Consider the following 26,812-nt stretch of genomic DNA (forward strand, 5'->3'; position numbering starts at 1 on the left):
CAGGAAAAAGACTGATTTTTTACATAACTGACTAACGCCAGCGACTTTGAACGAATGCACATAATATGAAAACGCTTTATTGTTTAGCATAGCATTATTTTCTTGTATCTTTGATTAATGTCGGAGGTAGACATTAATCAAAGAAAATAATTCTTCGATGTCACCTAAACAATAATTATAAACAAATATGTCTCGTAGCGTTAGTCTCTGAAACTACTTAATAGATTTTCAGGAATAGCTATTAGAAAAATTCTAAAGGTAATAAAGACTGAAACAAACGATTTTGTAGTGCTAACAGTACCAAATGAAGAGAAATAGACAAAATGTCGTCGAATGGCGGCGGAGTTATCCCAGTCCCATCTCTTTCGTCCCAACGCAATGTAAGAGATAGTGGTATTTCCGGTTGCACCGCCGTTGGTTGAAATTTGTCTACTTCTCTGCACAAGATTATGTTGTTGGTCCAATGTTAGCACTACTGGTCTTTTAATAGTTATTATTTTGTCAAAATAAGAAACCAATTTTTTTATCCAACGTTTCACATTTTATCTTTTAATCTCTTTTTCTAAACGAAAAATGTATGCCTTTCTGTTGAAATACTATAGCATGTAAGCAAAACATCAAAATAATCGCTTAAGTAAAGAAGACATTACACCTTAACAACTCATAAGATCATATTTTTCTATTAGTTATATCGCGTGCAAAAAGTAGCCAATTGTCTTGTTCTACACTATGTCCTATCTACTACATACATATCGTATGATACTCTCCAACATGTGCCAAAGCTGCCATAAATGTTACAGTTGTAATAATGGAATAACATAATCTTTTAGGAGCTCGCGTGGAGGGGTCATAAAACGGATAAATGGTAATGGAAGTCCAACTTACTGATGTTAGGTCCCATTGCAGGTTTCCACGTAAATTGGGATCTGAATCAAACACTTTTTAGTACGGTATCTATTCCTAACTTGTGAAACTCATAGACATGGTGTATTTTGTGAACATCTACACTAATATTACAAAGCTGAAGAGTTCGTTTGTTTGTTTGAACGAGCTAATCTCTGAAACTACTGGTCCGATTTGAAAAATTCTTTCAGTGTTAGATAGCCCATTTATCGAGGAAGGCCATATACTGGAACGGGAACCACGCGGGTGAAACCGCATGGTTCCAAACAGCTAGTATTTTAAAACAAGCGGAATTTGAATTTAAACCAGCAGGCTTATTCACTATCTTTGACGTATGCTAGTTGACATACACCATATTGAGATTCTGGTAAAAATGTCATCCGGTGCTTACTGGTATATGATATAGTAGGTAGATGACATTTCTTATTTTATTTGATGTTTATTTTAATAGGTTGATAATAAAGACTAAATAGTGATTAAGCCAGCTGCTTGTTTTTATAGTGTTAGGCACTGGAATATATTTCAACTTAATATCGCTTATTTTGTCGGAATAAGGCCGTTTTGATATAAAATCAATACCGGGTTCTTAATCATAAATTTATATCTACATTTATGACTCTAGACATCAAGTTCAGAGTTACATTAACTAACCACAGCAAAACAGAGATATTCATTTATGTAATAAAAAAACATAAAACCCCATTTCCGTAGGCGTAAAATATAATTCTCACAATTCTTAACGATCTCAAAACATTAACAAATCTCTCATTATATTATTTGAAGGCAAACGTATCTATTTGATTTACACGGCTTCCGTGCCTAAACAAATTCCCTGACCGTCTCAATTAGCCGATTTAAATCAAAAAGGGTCCCCGTCTAATAAATAAATCCGAATCCCTCAGGAGCGACCGAAAATCAAAGTTGCGGGACCTCAGAATATTAATTTAGGAAATTCCATTCCATAAATCAAACTTTCCACCCGATTCGAAACCTTGCTTTAGTTAGGGCGCGTGTATAAGGAACGCTGTGTAACAAGGACTATCGTCGTTATGAACCCATATTCGGCTGACTGCTAAGCTCGAATTTCCTCTCAGAATGAGAGGGGTTAGGCCAATAGTCCACCACGCTGGCCCAATGCGGATTGGCATACTTCACACACACAGAGAATTAAGAAAATTCTCTGTTATACAGGTTTCCTCACGATGTTTTCCTTCACCGTTTAAGACACGTGATATTTTATTTATTAAAATGCACACAGCTGAAAAGTTGGAGGTTCATGCCCCGGAACGGATTCGAACCTAAACCCTCCGGAATCGGAGGCAGAGGTCATATCCACTGGGTATCCACTAACAAAGACTATAGGAATAAGTTTTTTTTAAGTTAACGCTTAAGTTGATCTTAAGAGACGACGCAGTCTATGAGTATAATAGGACTAACTTAGAAAATGAGTATATTTAACCAGTAACATTCCTGCGTAGAATAATAATAGTTAAAGAGTCAAACACGCTTCTTTTTCTTTTTTTTATTATTTATAAGTTAGCCCTTGACTACAATCTCACTTGATGGTAAGGGGATACAATCAATCAAAGATGGAAGCGAGGTAACCTGTTAGGAGTAGGATGAAATCCACACCCCTTTCGGTTTCAACACGACATCGTACATGAACGCTAAATCGCTTCGCGATACGTCTTTGCTGGTAGATTGCTAACTACCCCACCAGTCAAAAAATAGAGCTTAAAACAACGAGATTGGTTTAAGCTCTATATCTACTCTCCTCCAGAGAAGGGCAGACCAGAAAGGAGAGTCTTGAAAATTTCACCATGTGTTTATCAACGATACACAAAATCAAAATTCATTTATTTCAAGTATAAAAACATTTTTGGAACGACAACTATGACTATTTGGAAAGACTAGGTGTTAAGTCTTTACTATTACTAAAATATTTTAAATTATAAACTCTTCACGTATACCAAAATATTAGCATATACTAAGTAAATTACTTTAAAAAAATAAATTATCACAAATTATTCAAAACGGCAGAAAAATTAAAAAGTTTTTCAAACTTAATAATGAAAATACAATGTAGTTACAAAGTAAATAGTCGCGATGTTTTTAATACATCGTGCATACAGCTTTACGTTTTACATAAACAGTGCAAGTTGACTGAAGTTGGTTGTATTGAAAATATCAACGGATATTAAAAATTCCTACTCCCAGCGGAGACGTTGGGGAGGTTTTTCTTGGATTATTTACGGTTTTCCAACATCGGAAAATATTAAATCGACATTTTTATTGTGTACCTACTTGTAATATTTTATGTGGAGACTTCTTAATAAATAAAGGTAGATGACATATTAAAATATCTATGAAATAGGTACATACATGAACTTAGTGGTCAGCACAAGGTGTTTCACTAGGATCCGTTAGAAAAAAATGCCACGTCATATCTTGTCCAAATTTCCCTTGAATTTTTTAAAAATACCGGAAACATTCGCAAATGAAGAACGTCCAGAGCAAAAATTAAATTTCGCCTGCTTAACTGTTATTCCAAGCAAACGTCGACGTGACTGCGAAACGCTAGGTGCATTTTTATTTATGCCATCGCAACTATGAAAAATTTCAAAGTTCCCAGAACTCGAGACTTAATGAAATTTTAATTTACTTCCACGCTTCCGGTGACATGCATTTCGCGCGTATTTAAATGTCAGACACAATCTAGACTCGGAATCTTACTGATGTTTTGATATTGAGGTTCTAACTATATAACCTCAGTAATACCACGATTTAAGGATGAATAAATAGGTTCTGTAAAAAAAAATTACCTGATCCTGTGGCTCGATCGCAAACTTCTGCTGGTATCCGCTTACATATTGTGTTAAGAACAATAGAAAAACCAATCTCTTCATTAAAAACGTTTCAAAAACTATCCTCAATAATAAAAATAGTGGATTTGCATGTCTACTAGTTATTCTGGATTTGGCAGCATTTGTTAGTATTTTTGGACTTTTACAATTATCTATACGTATATCTACATCTCTTGTTTTGTCTGTTAGCTTCTGATCTGCTTTCTTATTTTCAAGTAAAATATCTCCATTTTCATCAAAAATATCTGTTTCAAATACAGCTGTATCTGTTTCTTCTGCATCCATTTTGACTTGTTGATTTTGACTTTTATAGCCATAAGTTTAAATCATTGATGCTTTTTCTTCATCTGCATTTCTTTCTAGGTTTCATCTGAAAAAAAAAAGAAATAATACTTTAGATTATATTAGCAAAGAGTTGCTGGGTGCTCGAGGACTAAGCCCGCGTAGTCAAGATCGAATATTTACTATCTCCAGCAGTGGACAATGGACATCTATCTATTAATGATGAAAATGATGATAATTATTTTTTTAAAGAACTATTTAGTTGTATACCAATTTAAAAGAATTATTTATTGTCAATCTTAAGGTTGGAATGCCTTTGATATTTAAACATTAATTATATAATATCAATATTGATGAAATACGACTAGATAACACAAGCTGACGCCGCGCTGTTTCACCAGCGCGGTTCTCGTTCCCGTAGGAATGCGGGGATAATATATAGCCTTAGACCTTCGTCCACCACGCTGGCCAAATAAGGATTGGCAGACTTCACACACGTAGAGAATTAAGGAAATTCTCAGGTATGCAGGTTAATTGCTCACGATGTTTGCCTTCACCGTTTGACACACGTGATGTTTAATTTCTTAAAATGCACATAGCTGAAAAGTTGGAGGTGCATTTCCCGGATTCACACCTACGCTCTCCGAATCGAAGGAAGTATAATATTGTACATAAATATATAAATATGAGATACGTGATAGCCCAGTGTATATGACCTCAGCCTCCGATTCCGGAGGGTGGTGGGTTCGAATTCGGTCCGAGGTATGCACCTCCAATTGTTCAGTAGTGTGTATTTAAGAAAATTAAATATCACGTGTCTCAAACGGTGAAGGAAAACATCGTGAGGAAACCTAGCATTTTACTTAATTCTCTGCGTGTTTGAAGTCTGCCAATCCGCATTGGGCCAGCGTGGTGGACTGTTGGCCTAATCCTTCTTATTCTGAGAGGAGTCTCGAGTTTAGCAGTGAGCAGAATATGGGTTGATAACGAACGAATGAAATATGAACGAAACACACTCGTAGGTACACCAATATTTTAGTGTACGCGCGTGCAAATATTAAATTACACCGCAAAAATAAAGCCGCCGGGCGTTCATCACAGCGGCGGCCATGAATAATTACCCCAATTCAACATCGCCGACGGAAATATATCATAAAGGCGACAATTTAGCAAATTATATCATTATTTCATGTGGGCACGTTGCAGATGTATCAAACGAGTCACTTGATTTGAATGCACGTTCAACATCCCAATTCATAGAAGTTAACTGATTAATAGTAGATGATCTAATTTGGAAACGACATTCACCCATCTGTGTATTGGATTGTGAAAGTATTTCAAATGAAATTCATTAAGAAATACATAAATAACTGGCCGATGCCTCGCAGTTTCACCTGCGTAGTTTCAGTTCCCGTGAGACACGAGGACAATACCCAATAACGTGGTTTTCTAGTGGAAAAAGAATTTTCAAAATAGGTTTAGTAGATCGAGAGATTACCCTCCTTCAAAATCACAACTTTACCTCTTTCTAATATTAGTATAGATAATATGGACTATAGAGCCTTATTGTCTGATGATGGAGACGGAAGACAAACATAAGAACTCCTAAACAAACATTACAGCGAGTGATGCAAGGACTTCTAAACGAAAGTTTGGTTATACCATTTACCTTTAGGCATACTCCAGACGAAGGAGCCAAAATGTCAAAGGGAACATTGACGTAAAAGGTAAAGATTTCTTTGACGAGGACCTCCGTGATGGATACGGGGAATCTGTCACCTAAGGAAGATACGTCCTCGAGTTGTTGACGCTCTCAGTGTTCCCGGGCTTTCAACAACACAACAACGAGGTAAAGAGCAAGTCATTTCTAAGGTATACTGGCAGACAGTTATCTTACCATCATTAATCCGTGCTTGTTAAAGCTATCGCTACACTCCAGCCATTTATGCTAAAGTGTCAAAGAGGACGTTAATCAAGATATCTTTGATAACGCAGCAAACAGCAAGTATTTGCCAAAACTTCTGTATATCCTGACAAATTCTTTGACAAATAAAAATAAACGAAACAGGCAGACAGTTATCTTAAATCCGAGCAAGCGACCACTAAATCAATACACTCCAAGACACACAGCCCGGTTATAAATTCTAAAATACATAAACCCGTCCGGTACCGCGCCGTAGAATGAACACACTAATAAATAATTCGGCTCCGTTGCAAAGACGGCAGTTTCTACTGCACCGCATTCAGCAGAGGACTTCCGTATCCGTTCCGGTTGGTAGTACCGACTCTCTATGACCGGGACACGGACCTTACTATTAAAACGAGTATGTAGAAAATTGTTGTAACCTCTTCAAATATTGTTTAACTAGCTGACGCCGCGCGGTTTTACCCGCATAGTTCTTATTCCCGTAGGAATACGGGGATAATATATAGCCTTTAGCCTTCCTTAATAAATGGGCTATCTAACACTGAAAGAATTTTTCAAATCGGACCAGTAGTTCCTGAGATTAGCGAGTTCAATCAAACAAACTCTTCAGCTTTATATATTACTATAGATATAGATAGTTGCGTTCACCCTTCACAAATATGTTTGTAATAAGGAACGAATTAGAAAGTGAAGATAAATACGGAGACACTAAATAATTGGAACTGTTGCAAAGACGACATTTTCAGCGGGAGGCTTTTCGTTTCTGTACCGGTCGGTATTACCGGCTCTCTATGACCGGGACATGGACCTTACTATTAAAACGCGTATATAGAAAAACTTTCATCTTTAATAAAATTGCAAAGGTCTGGTTATGACGGCTTTTTATTTTTTACATTTTGACTTGACATGTTTTAGCTTAAGTTCTAAGTTTCTCCTTTTCTATGAAGGGAAGGCTTCATAGAAAAAACTTCAAAAAATAAGCTTACGTATTAGGTACCTTGGAGCGTGCATAAACACTGTGATGATGATGAATGAGTTCTGCATACCGGAAACACTCAAGTAAATTAAACTTAGTAGCTTAAATTAACTATTCCCATACATAATTCATGGGAGGAAGAGTTCAATTATTATATTACAGAATTTGCATACAAATGTAATAAAAACAAAGACTATTTAAAGGTTACATTAGGTATAGATAGGACTATAGAATATTGGGCCTGTTAGCTAGATTGTGTTGTATCACAAAATTACTAATTAACACAAAATTGTTAACTTCTTGTGTGTTCTTGTGTTAACTCTATTTAAGTGTGTCGTGCGGTTCCAAGTTTGAGATGTCAGTCAAGAGTAAATATTAGATTTTAAATATTCTGACAATGTTAATATAAAACTAAGAAAGTACCTCATACAAACAAATAAAAACATTTTAGTACTGAAAACGTGACGATAACCTCTCTACTTTAGAATTTAAGCTATTGTGTGTATTATTTTAAAATAATGATTCAATATCATGAGAATCATAGCTTCAAATTCAAACCCACACGAGGCTCTTAGTTATGAGCTTGTTAATGCAACGCGGCTTGAGACAAACTAGCTATACATCATCATCATGTCAACCGATGGACGTCCACTGCGGGACTTAAGCCTTTTGTAGGCTTCTGTGTGTACTTCCAAACATCACGATACTGAGCCGCCTGCATCCAGCGAATAGCTGCGACTCGCTCGATGTCGTCAGTCCGCCTGGTGGGGGGTCGACCAACACTACGCTTTCTGGTGCGGGGCCACCATTCCAGCACCTTGGGACCCCAATGGCCATCGGCTCTTCGAACTATGTGACCTGCCCACTGCCACTTCAGCTTCGCGACTTGCTGAGCTATGTCAGTGACTTTGGTTCGTCTGCGGATCTCCTCATTTCTGATTCGATCACGCAGAGAAACTCCAAGCATAGCTCGCTCCATCACCCGCTGAGTGACTTTGAGCCTTCTAATAAGGTCCACAGTTACATAGTTCGACATTATCACGTGAGATTCAGCCGTATTTATATTTCATTATGGCTTCTCTGCTCTAAGTAAATATCTTTGACTAGAACGCTACGAGTATTACCACCGGGGAGTCATAACATTGTTGCGAAATAATTTTAGGGAAATGCAAAAGTATGAATTTATTATAATTATATAATTTAAATATCACACATATGACAGTGTCCCGCTCACGATCTTATGTAATGTTATTACTAATTAATGATTAAAAACAGCCATTTGATGTATGTGATTTAACCAATGTTAAAATTTTATTATATAAAAACTGTGTTGGTACATTTATTAATTCAATTATTATATTTTATTTTTATGACATTTTGATTTACAATTACTTTTATATTTGACATTTATAATATAATTTAATTAATTTCTAAACATAGGTACCTTCACAATTTAAGTTTATTTTAATTTATTTTAATTGTGTCTTTTCCACCATTTCTGGTCAAATGCATAATTATCTGTGTATTCTCAACAAATAGATGAATATGAATGATTATTTTATACTATAGATATGTTACGTGCCTACAAAATCACCGCAAAAAGTAATTCGAGTTTAGAGACTCCTATGAGCACACACATCCACAATTTTAATTTTTAATTTTGTGTGTACTTACATTATATATTTATGTATATATAGTTTTTACACTTTTTTAACACACAACTCGATGTTGTAGACAATATTTAGGTATTATATTGTGTTTAAATAACTTTCGTTGTTTATAAGCGACTAAATGAAATTAAGACAATAATTATGCACATTTGTCCGCCTCAGTTTATGCGCTAATATCCTATCTCTAGTATAGATTATCGTGGGCTTTAACAGCATCAACATCCGAGCAAATACTGAGAAATTCTTTGAAGCTTCAAAAGCTAAATATTATAAAGCCCAACTCAGAACTCGAAATTAGCAGGCCAATTCACTAACTTTGATGTATGTTTTGTACAGTTACACGAATAGCTATTGTCAGTAATTCCTATACTAATATTATAAAGCTGAAGAGTTTGTTTGTTTGTTTGTTTGGTTGATCGCGCTAATCTCAGGAACTACTGGTCCGATTCGAAAAATTCTTTCAGTGGTAGATAGCCCATTTATTGAGGAATGTTATATATTATCCCCGTATTCCTACGGGAACAGGAACTACGCGGCTAAAACTGCGCGGCTACTAGTTTACTATATATTTAATGCTAACAGATCAACATTGAGATCACATGTCAAAAATGTCATCAGGTGCTTACTTACAACTGGGCTATTACGGCTCTCATTATATAACCCTATTATCAACAATAACTTAACGGTAAAGGGGGCGGAATGAACACCATGATGTGAGGTTCAATCCACGCCCACACACACACGCACAAAACTTTTATTATTGCAAATACTCCTAACACAAAACTCATCATCATTATCAACCCATTCGACTCACTGCTGAGCGCGAGTCTCCTCTCAGAATGAGAGGGGATAGACCAACAGTCCACCAAGCGGCTGGCCCAATGCGGATTGGCTGACTTTACACACGCAGAGAATTAAGAAAATTCTCTGGTATGCAGGTTTCCTCGCGATGTTTTCCTTCACCATTTGAGACACGTGATATTTAATTTCTTAAAATGCACACAACTGAAAAGTTGGAGGTGTATGCCCCAGACCGGATTCGAACCCTCCGGAATCGTAGGCAGAGATCATATCCACTAGACTATCACGGCTCCTTCTATCTAATAATGTATTTCCGTTGGCGAATGGGAAACTAAATGTTGGGTATATTTAGAAGATATGGAAAATATAATATTATTTTAAAAGAAAATATTATTTCTCAGATATAAGAATGAAAAGAATCCACCACACGATCCGGATTGTCACTAACAATTGAGGACAATATTCCATATAAAGTATAAACTCCAGCAACGGTAAACTACGAGTTCCTACCCAAGATGTAAGTTCAGGCGAACAATGGTTTAACTTTTTACTACAGAAGTACATACCTATTCTTTGTAGTAACCCGAGCTTAAGGGTCTAACACACGGCGTATTTTAAACGCGCAGTTAACGCTTAAAACTATATTCAGTCACTGAAAATGAAGCATAACAGTCACATCGATTATTATAAGCTGAGCGTTTGTATCGATACAAAACTCTAAAATACAATTACTGCTAAATGGTATTAATTCAGTTTCAGGGTCTATACGGTGAAGTAGCTTATATTTTAATGAATTTATTTTACTTAAATCGATATACGTCTGGACTGGTACCTGGCCTAGTCCGCCTATAGTAAGTTACCACTAACTACCGCCATCATCAAAGATCAGTCAGGATTATTATTAGTTTAATACGCTGTATTTTCCAGGTTCAGTGAATATTTCAGTTACTCAACTGAAATTTCAGTCAAAAGTCATAATTGACTCGTTTAACCTGGCTCTTTACAAACACGCGCTTCAAACACACTAAAAATTTTGATGTTTCCTTTATGCCGCGTTTAATTTTAAAAGTAAAACTTTGGAATCACAAAATTTCAGCTGACCTTTTTAATATATATGTATAATAAACAAACTTAGAATATTGTAAATACTTGGAGCTATGTGGCGTCGTAAACGCGGGTTCGTGATACAAACGTTTCTTCGCGTGTACAATACTCCGTGTGAATGGTCTCTAAGCCCGTGTGAATCATTATGGAATCCCCCTGTGGAGTAGAGTTGTAGAACATAATACAATTCCCTTGTGAAGATAATACCTTTTAGTGATATAGCAGCATTAAATGGATTTGAAAGATTACTTCAAAACTATTAAATGCTTTGTAACATTGTATATATGTAGATAATGGAATAATTATTATATATACGAAAGTCAACAATGTCTGTCTGCTTTTACATTGTCACGCCAAAATGTTGTGATTGAAAAAAACTTTCAACTTATTGAAAAACATAATATCTGTGTTTTATCAGACAATTTGTAAACAATATTATGAACTTTATTCATTAATCATCATCATCATTATCATCATCATCATCATCATCATCATCATCATCATCATCATGAAGTTAAGCTCGCAACGCTGCCTCAATGTGGATTGGCGGACAATAATGTTTCTCTAACTATATCTACCGATATTGGATAGAAGCAGGCGTTACTTTGCGGAAGTTCATCATGATTATATAATGATTTATTTATTTTGCTATCATCCGCGAAAAGTCGACGAACCCATGCGACAACCTGCAATTGCACGTTGTAGAGTCAACATATCCTGAGGATGCTCCGGTTTCGGGGTGAAACGTACGTAGAGAGTATTTTGTCAGACCTGGGTGACGTTGTCGCATGGGTTCGCCGAATTTTCGCGGATGATAGCAAAATAAATAAATCATTATATAATTATATCTACCGACTTTTTTGTTCACACGATGTTAAATGCTACTTGGACTGACAAAGGACAGACAGACATTTTTGTAAAAAAAAAGTTCGTATTCCATTCCGGGAACCCATCGAACCTTAACTGAACAAATTACCTAGTGAACCCAGTTGTATAAGCCTTTAAACAACCGCTAATAGGTAAGGTTGGGTTAGGCCGTGATAGCCCAGTGGCTATGACCTCTGCCTCCGATTCCAGAGGGTGTGGCTTTAAATCCGGTCCGGGGCATGTACCTTTATATATCACGTGTCTCAAACGGTGAAGGGAAACCATCGTGAGGAAACATGCATACCAGAGATTTTTCTTAATTCTCAGCGTGTGTGAAGTCTGCCAATCCGCATTGGGCCAGCGTGGTGGACCATTGGCCTAACCCTCTCATTCAGAGAGGAGACTCGAGCTCAGCAGTGAGCCGAATATGGGTTGTTAATGATGTATAGGTTAGGAAACATAAGCAATAGTTAAAGGTAGTGTAGCGAAAAACATCTTTACCCGAGAATTCCTATTTTGTAGTCGAAAAACGTAGCGAACGAAAATTCAATTACTAGTTTAAAACAAGCAATAGAAAGGCCGAAATTATCTGACTACAAAGATTTGCGACGTCAAAGGACTTAATTCGTAACTTGAATTGGACTTGGGCTTCCAATATTCAAATTGAACCTTATTCAATACAATTAGAACTCGATTTACTTTGCCAAAGGGTCGATTTTGTTCCACTATCTGGACCAGTTCCAAGGCATGATCGTACAGTTATTTTTCGCGTACCCGTATCGGGAGATTATCATTTAAAATTGCTCGCTCATTCAACTAGGTTGCCTTATAAATACCTATAGGGGTTTATTTAACTAGCATACATCCCACGGTATCACCCGCATAGTCCATATACTCGTGTCATCATCATCATATCAGCCGATGGACGTCCACTGTTGACAGGCATTTTGTAGGGACTTCCAAACATCACGATACTGAGCCGCCTACCTCCAGCGAATCGCTGCGACTCGCTTGATGTCTTCAATCCACATGAACAACACTTGGGTCGACCAACACTGCGCTTTCTAGTGCGGGGTCGTCATTCTAGCACCTTGGGACCCCAACGGCCATCGGCTCTTCGAAATATGTGCCTCCCCCCCCATTGCCACTTCAGCTTCGCGACACGTTGAGCTATGTCCGCTCCTCATTTCGGATCTGATCACGCAGAGATACAGAGATATAATATGTACCTACCTAAAATAATAAATTTTGTTTAAAACATAAAATTAATTATTTCTGACATGCAAGATTTTGAGGCAAGGTTTATTACAAATTTATTTACAACCACATAAAACAATATTAATACCAGGTATCGGCTCAAGCGGCGGTAGACAGCAATATTAGACTAGGAGCCAGAGCATCTAGACCTTCGATATTTTATATAAAATATATTTTATAAAATATTAGTGTGATAGTCTTCAGCTGAAAATCAGCGCTGTGTGTCCATGCATTTGCTTGGAACATGCAGCACAATGCTGAGCTGAATCCTATTTTAAGGTTGTGCCAAATATATAAAATTAAGTTAGTAAGTAAATATGATGGTTGTAATGTTTGGCACAATTTTTGGAATAAATGTTTTTTCTTTCTTTCTTTCTTTTTTTAAAAAAAAAGCTTATTTTTAAGAGCTTATTTTTTTTTTTTTAAATTTTTTTACAATATTAGCCTACTATATCACCTGATGGTAAGTGATGATGCAATCTAAGACGGAAGCGGGCTAACTTGTGAGGAGCAGGATGAAAGTCCACACCCCTTTTTTGTTTCTACGTGACATCGTACAGTAACGCTAAATCGCTTGGCGGTACGTCTTTGCCGGTAGTGTGGTAACTTGCCACGGCCGACGCCTCCAACCAGACCTGGACTAAGAAAGCCGTCAGAAAAGCTGAAAGTTTGTGCTCATGCTTTCCAACCATGCTGTATTGTTTTATAATGTCATCTTAATAAATAAATACGAAAGGTCATTCATTCGTCTCAAAATCTCGAAAATAGCGTGATGTACAAAGGTGAAATTTGGCAGGGAGGTAGTTTATAGTAGTAGATATCCACTAAAAAGCGTATTTTGCGATAGACACGAATCAAAGAAGTCTAAGGGCGAACGAAGTCGCAGGCGTCCGCTAGTTTTTTTTTAAATTTTCCTCAGCATAACATGAGAAATTATATCCCCAGTCACCATTTTTGGTGTCACCACTTTGAAGCAACCCTTTGAAAAACACTCTTTGAGATAAAACTTTAAATTTCTTGTTTAAATGTCGAATCGAAGGTTTACCATGAAGTCAAGTGTTTGCCTGACAAGATCCGATTCTCAGAAGAGACGGCCTTATATATTCGTTCCACTCATCTCTTCTTCTGCTTCTGCCTTCGAGCCCTGTCAGGCGATGCTTCCGCCTAAACCTCCGCCGCTGAAGGAGCCTTACGATGACTCCTCTGACATTGAAAATCATGAGAAACTAGTGGATCTACCATTTGCGCATTTTGTTAATTTAACATTGGCGTAATATTTATCTCTAAACATTGTGGTGTGCAGCAGAATTAATTAATAATTGTTATAAATATAGAAAACCTCTTCAATGGTTATAAAATATTGAACATCTACCTATGATTCTACGGATCCTTGAGGTAGATGTAAACATCATAGCAACTTTGCTTAACTACCTAGTAAATCATAATTTTAATTTCGCTTCATACTCCTTGATCCTTGATTTTTTTTTAATTATTTACAAGTTAGCCCTTGACTACAATCTCATCTGATAGTAAGTGATGATGTAGTCTTAGATGAAAGTGGGCTAACTTGTTAGGAGGAGGATGAAAATCCACACCCCTTTCAGTTTCTACACGGCATCGTACCGGAACACTAAATCGCTTGGCGGTACGGGTTTGCCGGTAGGGTGGTAACTAGCCACGGCCGGCCCACCAGCCAGACCTGGACAAATTAAGAAAATCTCAATCTGCCCAGCCGGGGATCAAACTAGGACCTCGCTTTTGTAAATCCACCGCGCATACCACTGCGCCACGGAGGCCGTCAAATCATCCATGCTATCAGAAATTCATCATCGGTATTTACACAATCGGAAAAAAAAACAGTTTTTATGAAATGATGAAGGTCTGGCTGCTAACTCTCCAGCAATATATAAAGCTACCGTTATTAATTTGTACGTTTTACTGCGTATTTATGTTTACGATCGACTTCCCGTGATAATTACAGGCGCTTGAATAAATCCACCAATAAAAACGCATCATTATCGGTTAAATTTACTTTATGCGATATTTCATTGAAAATTTTACTTTGTTATTATGTTAAGGCGAATAGTTACACATATGAGTAATTTTTTGGCGGACACCCGTGACTTTGGGAGCGTGGAATGCAGTTTTTCATAAGTCCCGCGGGAACTATGAATTTTCCGGGATGAAAAGTAGGCTATGTGTTCATTCAGAGTAAAATTTATTTCTATTCCAAATTTCAGCCAAATCTCTTCTGTAGCCACAGAAGAGGAATATATTAGTGTGATAGTCTTGTTTATTTACTAGCAGACGTCCGTGATTTAGCCGCGAAATTAAGTTTGTACAAATCCCGAGGGAACCATGGATTTAAATTAATTCTATTTAAATCGGTCCAGCCATTCCAAAGATTAGCTCGGGAAAACAGACTGATAGACAAACAGATAATAAAAATATTAAGTCGCTTCCGATGTATGTTCGCTTAGATCTTTTAAACTAAACGGATTTTAATGCAGTTTTTAGCTATAGAGATTCAAAAGAAGGGTTTTTTTTATTAAGTACATACATAATATGTACAGAAAATATATCAGAAATTTAAAAAGCGAAGGCCTAGCGGCTGGAGGACGTACGTTTTGTCTCGTTGGGGTATCCCATAAAGGTATCCTGTAGTATAGACTTGTAATATTAATATGTACAATATACATAGAGCCTTTGTGAAGCCGCGGCGGGTTGCTAGTGTATTGATAAAGCTAAAGACTTTGTTTGGTTTAACGCGTTATTCTCTGGAACTATTGGTACGAGTTGTGTTAGTTAGTCCATAATATTTTGAGTAAATCTGTAGGTTGTATGTATATAACATCACGTTTTTGGCTGTTTTGGCAAACCACACTCACGACATCGCTTTTGTTATTCGATGTCGTGAGTTTGGTTTGCAGAAACAGCCAAAAACGTGAGGTTGTTGAAAAAAGAACAAGAAAGAGGGTAGATCAGTTCTGCCCCTAACAGCTGATGACATTTCGCATCTCGCAAACTTCAGTTCCGTCGTGACCACGATCCATGCAACTGTATATATCGTGTCAATATCGACATTAAAAATCTCGTCGTCTATCGTGGTATACCCTACTACCCGTTTAAATAATATTCGTAATAAACTACCACGAAATAAGTTTTAAATCATTAGTATATAACATCACTCTATAACTTAATAATCTAATATTTATTTATAACATCTTAACTTCATATGCCAAATCGCGTTTTCACCGAAGATACACTTTTGGTCACGGGTGTACCGTGACCATAATTATAAACATTGATTAAAAATTTACTTTGAAGCAGTTTGACGCTTATATTTTAATCAATGTTTATAAATAACCTTATGAGTCCAATCCAGATATATTTATAATTAATATCGAGATTTTCTGACATGCATAGTTCGCCTTAACTAGGGACTTACTATCGATGCTGATGATTGAGACGATAAACATTTTTAATTGGTGTGATAAAGTGTGGACATGGATTGGTCATGTCGATTTGAGGTTAATATCTCTTTATTGATCCCACACTGAATGCTCATTATGGGGTAATTAAATAAGCTACCAGTTTTTCATCATTAACTCCCTACGCCTACTATAGTGGCTTTACTACATAGTCTCCCTCTTTATAGGATCTCTTTTATAATCACTGACGGCTTTCGCGGCGCAGTGGTATGCGCGGTGGATTTACAAAACGAAGGTCCTTGGTTCGATCCCCGGCTCGGCCGATTGAGGTTTTCTTAACTATTCTGTCATCAGGTCTGTCTGTCAAGGATCACTTGACAAAATGAGAACAATATTTTGTTTGTTTGTTGTTTGACTAATATAAATATGACTATACCTAATATATATATGACTATATTTATTTAGTTTTAAGACAATCCTGCCTGGAATAAACTTTTTAACTAGATCTTCGAGATATGAGGCTGGAACACCATTTTTCTAAATAAAATTTTAAACTTTTCTAATAGTAGTATAGAATATTATTCATTGAGAATATTTGTAACTAGCTGACGCCGCGCGGTTTTACCCTCGTGGTTCCCGTACCCGTATGAATACGGGGATAATATAGCCTTCCTCAATAAATGAATTTTTCAAATCAGACCTGTAGTTTGTGATATTAGCGCGTTCAAACAAACAAACTCATCAGCTTTATAATATTAAGAATAGATTACTTAAATACGCAATATTTTAAACTCGAACACAAGATAAGTCGCCGTACATGTTAATCACTAGACAACATGGGAGTTAATCGTGATTATCAACCCATATTCGGCTAACCTCAGAATGAGAGGGGTTAGGCCAATAGTCCACCACGCTGGCCCAATGCGGATTGGCAGACTTCACACACGCAGAGAATTAAGAAAATTCACTGGTATGCAGGTTTCCTCACGATGTTTTTCCTTCACCGGTTGAGACGCGTGATATTTAATTTCTTAAAATGCACACAACTGAAAAGTTGGTGGTGCATGCCCCGGACCGGATTCGAACCCACACCCTCCGGAATCGGAGGCAGAGGTCATATCCACTGGGCTATCACGGCTCTCTTTATAATAATGTTAGGGAGTTCAGGGAGTTAATACTAACTAGTATTGACATCATGTCAAAGCAAAATTCGCCAGGCAATGAGTTAATTTACAAAATGAAGTACGCGTTGGGACACGAACCCACCCCGCTCTAGTGTGGCGGGAATTAAAAAATACAATAAAAGCCACGATAAAAGCACTCTAATAAATTAATTGGCCTTCCGGGGTCCGCAATCAACAGGAGCTTGGCATATCTTTTTTTTTTTAATTAAAAAGGTAAAAACACACACGAGGGGAAACGGTTAAATTTTCGGACTAAAAAGAAGGTTCTCGGTAACATTAACAAATCTTTACATTGCTTGTTTCTTCTTAGTTAATATGAAAAATGACTTAAAAATAAAATAGTTAACAACCTAAGAATTAATACATTGAAAAAAACAGACAAACAAATAATAAAAGTTTAGGTTAGTCATGTTTAAGTTAGTCGAAATTCTATATTGGAAAATGGCTGTCAGAACTTAACATAAATTAAGTTTGCGCTAAAAATATTTAGTTGTGAACAAAATAACTTAACTATCTTTACTCTAACTTAACTTACCTTATTTATCATTTCAGTATTATTCATGTATAACTTAAAAGTAATAACCTATGTCTATGCAAATTTATTAGTTAAAGTTTGTCATAATCTTAACACTGATAAAAAGTTTGTCACCCCTGCATTACCCACCGAAAGGTCAGTGTACTTTATTGCCAGCTATTTTGGTATGGAGTATAATATTATAAAGGCGCAAGTTTTATGTAAGTTACTTTGTATGTTTGTTACTACTTTACGCCATAGCCAATGAACCGATCTGACTGAAGTTTGGACTGTATGAATGGAATACCCTGAGTTAACACAGGGGCTACTTTCATCCCTCAGTGTTTTGAAAAACAGAACTACACGCGAGTCGCGGGCGTCCGCTAGTTCCACGTCAAATTAAAAAAAAAACATTATTAAAAAATTAAAAAATTAATTAACGTTCTTCAATAAATAGGCTATCTAACACTGAAAGAATTTTTCAAATCGGACCAGTAGTTCCTGAGATTAGCACGTTCAATCAAACAAACAAACTCTTCAGCTTTATAATATTAGTATAGATGCTTACCGCTAAAGCCTTTGTCTTAGACCGCATATACGAGGCAACATTCCTAAGCTCCAGGTGGTTAGTCCGGGGTTTATTTCCGAGAGCGCTTGAGACGCCCTAACTCATCCACTTCAGGCGGCTAAACTCACTACAACTCATTTGTTGCTAAATAGCTTTCACTTGATCGCTTTTGTACGCTGTCAAGAGGTCTTTGCCTCTTACAGCATACTAGAGAAAGAGATGAGTATTTGAAGGTTTTGGCTGCAAAAAATACTAACGAGTATAAACATTGTTGTGGGCTCTTCTCGGGCTAAGGCGCATTTGGAACCCTCGTTACTTTAATTTTAAGTTTTCGACTAATTATTACAATTACATAATAGATCTTAATTTACAAAAGTATTTGTAAACTAAACCTAATTGAAATAAATGATTTTTTACTTTTGACTTGTTTTACTTTTTATAGGTACATAGGTACTTTTAAAAAGACAAATATACATGTTTATAATGACTTTATACGTAGTACATACGTACGTTCGTAGGGATTTATGTCAGAAATCATAAATTAACTATAGTTATAGCGATTAAGTTAGCGTGTCATGAGATTTTCTTTGTAACAAAGTTCTTTTATGCGTCTAACAGTACTTCGATTTTTCGTTACATCTTTCAGTAACTAGTATACAAACTCAACTAAGTCAAAAGATTTTGATTTAGTCAGAGTTTTGATTTGATTTAGTTGATGAAACAAGTTTCATCCCAGGAATATTTAAATTTCAAAACCCTAAAATGGGGGTGATATTATGAGCATTTTGCCATACACTCCATAAAAAAACGTTAATAAATCGCAAATCCTAATATTCCTACTTAAATTGGTCAATGAAAAGACATTCCGATTTGCAATAGGACTTCATCAATTGCTATATATCCTGTAATATACTGTGACAGGCGTCCACAGATCCGCATCGTACGTATCCGACGCATAGCATCAAACGGATTTTTAATTTTACAATAGATAAAATTCGTTCGATGCGACCGTAAGATACGGATCAGTGGTACTTGTATGACTTTCTCATCTCATCTACTTTCCCTTAATCTCAATCTTTTCCATTCGTCTCTGTTACTCTGTTGAAGATTGTTTTAGTATATAAGCCTGATTGTCTAGTATATAAGTTTGATTGTAACGTAATAAAGATATTTCATTAAAGATAAGTATATAATAAGTATAGTATATACCAATTTGTTAGCTTTTGTATAACTAAAATAGTTTACCTTAGACATAAGCGACAAATAAACATATTATATAACAGGCTTTTATTACCCAATAGAATAAGTTTAAATATTTGTTAGCTGTTAACTATGCAGCGACCTTGTAGGGACTGGTATATAGCTATCTTTGTCTAGCGTACCTCTCTTTCATTCATATATATATCCATCCCACTCTAACATATAAGTTTGTCTCGTTTGTACATTGTATTTTAGTTGAAATAAACAATAAAGATTGCGCACGCTTTACAGCTAATAAAACTCGGCTACACCGAGCATTTGCACGCATTTCTCTTTCGAAGCGACAAGCGAACGCAACTCTACTATTCAAGAACAACGTGTTTTATTTCTACGTACTCCCTGTGGTTTGGACCATCCAAAATCCACCACAGTGCATGGTCCTTCGAGCCGGATTCAACGAGCCGGCAAACATCAGTTGAAGAAAAGCTCAAGCAAGAGAGTGTCTCCGCGGGCAAGAACCGAAGAGGAATCGACCTATCGCCGCTGAACAGGGTTCCGCGGGCTGGGAAGATCTTTTGGTTGGGCCACGGAACAGAAGTGACGTCAAGAAGTCTGCCTTAGTACGAAGAAAAGGCATCGACCCTTCGCTGCGGGTGCATTGAGGCGAAGCTCAGTAGTAGCTGCCGAAGACCGCGAGGCTTGTGGGGAAGATCGTTTCGCCGCACTACAGACTAAAGAAGAGTCAAGACCACAAGAACGAAGAGGCACCAATCGTCACTGCGGGTGCATTGAGGCGAAGCTCAGAAGAAGCTGCTGAAGACCGCAAGGCCTTTTGGGAAGGCCACTTCGTCGCGTGGAGAAGACACTAAGCGGTTCGCCGCGACTCATCTGTTCACCACCTAACGGTGTCAAACGGTGAACAGTGAGCTAACGCCTTAACGGCGGGAGCAGTATACCAGACGATACTGCCAGCTTGCCTTAACCGGCTATAAGTCTGTACCAGTCTGATCGCGCCAATACGGTGCACGTGAGATAGGGGTCCTCCTAGTAGGCACAGCCGAGGGTGTCGGGCGTTCCTCCCGATACCTGAGCACTCTAACCCTCACGTGTTACCCTCTGTTGGGCGATTCCCACCTCACCTAATCCTCATTCCATCCCTGGGAGAGTGTGTCCTTCGGGACCCTCAAGCAGGACTGTTAGGGCTGATAGGGCAGTAGGGAATTAGGGACTTAGGGACGAGAAAACTCAAGACGAGTACTATGGAGACTCGAAGCAAGAAGTCCAAAGAAAACACGAGCGATGAGTCAGGCGGCTCATCAAGAACAGAAGACTCATCAAGAAAAGAACGTACAACTAGTACTGAAATATCGTCCGGTAATGAGAAAACAACCAGTTCCGAAGGGACAAATAAAACGATGTGCGAAAAATCAAAAAATAAACCAAGTGGAAGTCACACTTCGCAAACTAGACGCGCCGAATTGCAAGCCCGTATAGAACTGCAACAACGAGTAAAAGAACGAGCAATCGCCGACGAAGAAATAGCGCGTGCCAAGCTAGAATTAATACAACTCGATTCAGAGCAAGAAATCGACCAAGACATAGACAATCGAGCAACAATAGTACATGAATGGATGGATAAAGCACCACCTACCTCAACTACAAACAATACCGACTTAAATCAAGGTATCAATGCTTCACTGCTATCACTATTATCAAAAGCAGTACTAAAACAAGATAAAAATGACGACGCACCGAAACAACCACCAACATATATGAGCGAATTGTGCTTTTTTGACGGAGACCCAATTAATTGGATACCATTCATTAGCCACTACAAAGATACCGCCTCATTCTTCAGTGGCATAGAAAATGTTGCACGCATTCGAAAAGCGTTAAAAGGACTAGCAAAAGATACAGTCAAATCACTACTGTATACTAGCACTTCACCAGATATAATTTTAAAAGAACTAGAAAGAAGATTTGGCCAACCTACATATATTATAAAAAGCGAAATAGCTACGCTCGATCGACTACCACGAATGTCGGAAGACATCAAAGGAATAGGCGCCTTTGCAAGCGCTGTATTTAACAGTGTAAACACGATCAAACAATTGAACCGTAAAGAATACCTATACTCCACCGATATATCTGACAGAATAATAAATAAAATGAGTACAATAGTCAGATTCAGATGGCAAGAGTACAAATGTACCAAAACAGATGAACCTATACTCAGTGTTCTTTCTGAGTTCTTAAACATGATCTCAGACCAGTTTGACGAACCGAGCTTTCGCTTCAAATCCAAAATCGATTACAACAAAGCAAGACCCACTGGAAAAGGAAGAGTCAACACTACTAATCACGAAGTAGAGTATGGAAGCGATGAAGACTCCAATTACGATAGCGAATTTGAAGAAGAGATGCGAATAGTCCTAGCTGCATCAACAGTTGATGAAGAAAAATGTTTTTTATGTGAACAAACTCACGATATTACAAAATGCCAACAATTCACGAAAGAAAATGTTAAAAAACGTTGGGAAATAGTAAAGAAATACAGGATGTGTTTCAAATGTCTGAAAATTAACCACCAGCACGTACAATGCAGATCAAAACCGTGCGGTAAGGATGGTTGTACAAGAACACATCACGAGTTACTACATGAAGACAAATCGAAACCTGAACCAAACAAACTAGTTTCAGTAAACCACGTTGGAACTTCGAAGACCTTTTTGAAAATAGTACCAGTTGAGCTCAGCGGACCAAATGGCACAGAAACCGTGATGGCACTACTTGATGAAGGATCAACCGTAACTTTGTTAACAGATGAAGTAGCCGACAATATAGGAGCTAAAGGACCCGAAAGAAGCCTATCAATCGAAGGCATAAGTGGTCACCAAATAAAAACAGAAAGATCAAGAAGTATCAATATTCGAATCAAGGGATTATTTTCAAGACATTATGATAGCCTTCAAGCTCACACAATAAAACAACTCAACCTCATGCCACAGTCAGTAAAACCGGAAGATTTGGAAGACTGTCCGCACTTAGACGACATATCAGACCAATTGATATACGACGGGACATCACCCTCACTACTCATAGGCCAAGACAATTGGCACCTTATCGTTACCAGACAAATAAAAGCCGGCCATTCATCAAAGCCTGTGGCATCACTCACTTGCCTAGGCTGGATATTACACGGTTGTAAAACAGAAACACCAAAGCCCGTAGTGTTTGTCAACCACACAAAAGCAAAAGAACCAGAAGATATCAATAAACTAATAAAAAACCATTTTGACCTAGACTCATTAGGCATAACACAAAGAAAGCCGATTAACGACCCAGAACAAAGGGCTTTAGATATCTTGCAAAAAACAACTCACCGTCTACCTGAAGGAAGGTTCGAATGCGGCCTTTTATGGAAAACCGATGACGAAACAATGCCAATAAACAGAAGCAACGCCTTACGACGTTTAAAAGGACTCGAAAGAAAATTTACCAAAGACCAAAACTTCAAAATAAGTTACACTGAACAAATAAGAAAACTATTAGATAGTGGATACGCTGAACTAGCGACTACAACACCAATCTCACCAAGAACGTGGTACCTCCCACATTTTGGAGTTACACACCCACAAAAAGGAAAACTAAGAGTTGTATTCGACGCTGCCGAACGTACAAACGGCAAGAGCCTAAACGACGCATTACTACCAGGCCCTGATCTACTACAATCACTCTTTGGAGTACTAATAAGATTCCGCCAAGGCCCGATAGCAATAGCGGCTGACATCAAAGAAATGTTCTTAAGAGTCGTAATGCGAGAAGAAGATAGAGACAGCTTACGTTTTCTGTGGAAAGAAAACGAAACAGACGAACATCCAAAAGAATACCGAATGAAATCACTAATATTCGGAGCCACATCCTCACCTTGCTCGGCAATATTTGTAAAAAACCGCAACGCCGAAGATTTCAAAGAAAAATACCCCGAAGCCATTAAAGCGATAAAACGCTGCCATTACATGGACGATTATCTACAAAGCTTCGCAACAACAAAGGAAGCAATAAAAATATGCAATGAAGTAGATCGTATTCATAAAAGCGGAGGTTTCGAATTAAGACAATGGACATCAAACGAACCCGCCGTCATAAAGAAATTCAATTCGGACAGCCCCGATAACGTAAACTTAGGGGATCAAGATAAATATGGCAAGACACTGGGCATGATATGGCAAACAAACAACGACGCCTTACGATTTACAGTAAATCTACGTCACACTCCAGATGATGTCATCAATGAAACACGACTACCTACAAAACGAGAAGTCACCAGTGCTGTAATGTCTGTCTTTGACCCTTTGGGCCTAGCAACTCCGGTTCTAATACAAGGAAAAACGTTAATACAAGAACTATGGCGAACCGATATAGACTGGGATGACCACATACCTTCAACTTTGAAAGAGCATTGGATAGACTGGTTAAAAAACCTAGATCACTTAAGAGATCTCAATGTGCCACGATGCACAAACTCCCATAACGAGGGGGAGCTACACACTTTCGTCGACGCAAGCGAAACCGTTTACGCTGCCGCAACCTATTGGAGAACAACCTGCAACAATAAAGTTAAAATCAAACTAATGGCTGCGAAAGCAAAAGTAGCACCGTTAAAACCGACATCGATTCCACGATTGGAACTACAAGCTGCATTACTGGGCTCCAGACTCGCGTCAAACATAGCCAATGAAATAGACGCCACTATACAACAAAAGTACTACTGGTCAGATTCCAGAACTGTATTAGCATGGATCAAATCAGACCCACGCACCTTCAAGGCCTTCGTCGCCCACAGATTGGCTGAAATAGAGGAACTTACGAGACCTTCAGAATGGCGATATGTACCAACCAAACTAAACGTCGCAGATGACGCCACCAGACAACTACGAAACTTCAACCATACCCATAGATGGTTCAACGGTCCTGATTTTCTGAAACATGAAGTCGCTGATTGGCCCAAAGACCACAGTCAACGCCTTCCAGAACCCACTGGCGAAGAAAGAACTTTAACGGCTACCACCACCACCAGCACACAGTGCATCGACCCATCGTTACCAGACGTAAAACGATTCTCGTCTTGGACACGATACTTACGGGCATCAGCCCGTTTTCTCCAAAGCGTCAAACGTTTTAAGGCATTAATAGAGAAACCCAAGACCGTCGCCGCAACCAAGCCCATAACGAAAGATCGAACTTGGAAGCCCTACGAAAAAACAAAACGTCTGCAAACTTCAAAACAAATAAAAGAAATAGCAAGAGTAAATATAAAGATACCACCCGTATCCCACGAATATATCGAACTGGCCGAAAAGAAAATCATACAACAAATCCAAAACGACAGCTTCAAGACAGAAATACAAAGCCATCAGAAAAATAAGAAACTAAACAAGAACTCTCGCCTCAAAAGATTAACGGTCGTCTATGAAAACGACATCCTGTATTTAGAGACGCGCTTATCTGCCTCTAGTGGTCTAGCAATGTCCTATCGCAGACCTATAATACTCGATGGGAAACATTTAATTACCCGATTACTCGTCACCTACTACCACAACGAGTACAATCACGGCAACAACAACACCATAATGAACGAAATAAGACAAAAGTATTACATAACATCCCTACGAAGCACAGTGAAGATTATAGCGAGAGAATGTCAATGGTGCAAAACTCACAAAGCCTTACCTACAACAGCACCACTTGGAGACTTGCCCGTAGAACGGCTACAACAAAAACAGTATCCGTTTACCTGTACCGCCGTGGATTACTTTGGACCAATAACAATAACCGTTGGAAGGAAAACAGACAAGCGATGGATAGCACTATACACATGCTTGACAACACGTGCAGTTCATCTAGAAATTGCGAAGACATTATCAGCAGACAACATGATTCTCACTCTCAGAAGAATGATATCACGTCGGGGAAAACCTAAAATCCTGTATAGCGATAATGGAACTAATTTTGTTGGAGCAAACAAAGAGTTACAACTAGAATATGGCAAAATGATAGAAAAGACAGAAGAAAAGGGAATTAAATGGAAGTTCATACCTCCGGGAGCACCGCACATGGGAGGAGCTTGGGAAAGATTGGTACGTGCTGTAAAAACCGCACTAATCACCACACTGAACACCAGACGTCCTCAAGAAGACATACTTCATACTCTACTATTGGAAGCAGAACATTTAATTAACTCGAGACCGATAACAGAAATATCTCTAGACCCAGACGATCAAGAGAGCTTAACACCCAACCACTTTTTAATCGGAAGATCAAGTGGCACCTACCGTATGGGAGACTTCACAGATCACGAATTGATTGGGCCAGCCACCTGGAAAACCGTACAACGCCTCGCCGATCACTTCTGGAAGCGATGGCTTATCGAATACCTACCTACGATAACGCCTCGGTATAACACGCAACAGAACGGGTTCCTCAATCCAACAGTCGGAGACATCGTCATAATAGTCGACCACTCACTTCCCCGTGGATCTTGGCCAAAAGGAGAAATCATCACTACCTATCCTGGACCAGATGGAAAAACCCGCATCGTAGACGTTCGAACAACCGCCGGCATCCTGAAGAGACCCGCTTCCCGCTTGGTGAAGATATCACAATCTTCTTCCCTGGATTGAGTGCTTCGGGCTACCGCTTCGCACGAGGGGGAGACTGTTGAAGATTGTTTTAGTATATAAGCCTGATTGTCTAGTATATAAGTTTGATTGTTACGTAATAAAGATATTTCATTAAAGATAAGTATATAATAAGTATAGTATATACCAATTTGTTAGCTTTTGTATAACTAAAATAGTTTACCTTAGACATAAGCGACAAATAAACATATTATATAACAGGCTTTTATTACCCAATAGAATAAGTTTAAATATTTGTTAGCTGTTAACTATGCAGCGACCTTGTAGGGACTGGTATATAGCTATCTTTGTCTAGCGTACCTCTCTTTCATTCATATATATATCCATCCCACTCTAACATATAAGTTTGTCTCGTTTGTACATTGTATTTTAGTTGAAATAAACAATAAAGATTGCGCACGCTTTACAGCTAATAAAACTCGGCTACACCGAGCATTTGCACGCATTTCTCTCTCGAAGCGACAAGCGAACGCAACTCTACTATTCAAGAACAACGTGTTTTATTTCTACGTACTCCCTGTGGTTTGGACCATCCAAAATCCACCACATACTCGTCAACTCAT

The 26,812-nt window shown here is 38.0% G+C and overlaps 2 protein-coding genes across 3 annotated transcripts in view; one reads left to right on the top strand and one right to left on the bottom strand.

The window, feature by feature from the left end:
• The window catches only part of LOC112055133 (irregular chiasm C-roughest protein), a 126,856-nt gene that overhangs the window by 62,735 nt on the left and 37,309 nt on the right, over window positions 1-26,812 (bottom strand). For both annotated transcript variants that reach the window (XM_052886729.1, XM_052886728.1), the window contains exon 2: window positions 3,726-4,137. In XM_052886729.1, coding sequence (XP_052742689.1) covers window positions 3,726-4,052 — 327 coding nt within the window. In that variant the 5' untranslated portion in view covers window positions 4,053-4,137. The remainder of the gene's footprint in view (window positions 1-3,725; window positions 4,138-26,812) is intronic.
• LOC112046930 (uncharacterized) lies at window positions 20,808-26,231 on the top strand. The gene has a single exon (XM_052886962.1). It carries the CDS (start codon window positions 20,808-20,810, stop codon window positions 26,229-26,231), a length of 5,424 nt encoding a protein of 1,807 aa, XP_052742922.1.

The sequence above is a fragment of the Bicyclus anynana genome, chromosome 18 (assembly GCF_947172395.1).
Source record: "Bicyclus anynana chromosome 18, ilBicAnyn1.1, whole genome shotgun sequence".
Taxonomy (NCBI): Eukaryota; Metazoa; Arthropoda; class Insecta; order Lepidoptera; family Nymphalidae; genus Bicyclus; species Bicyclus anynana.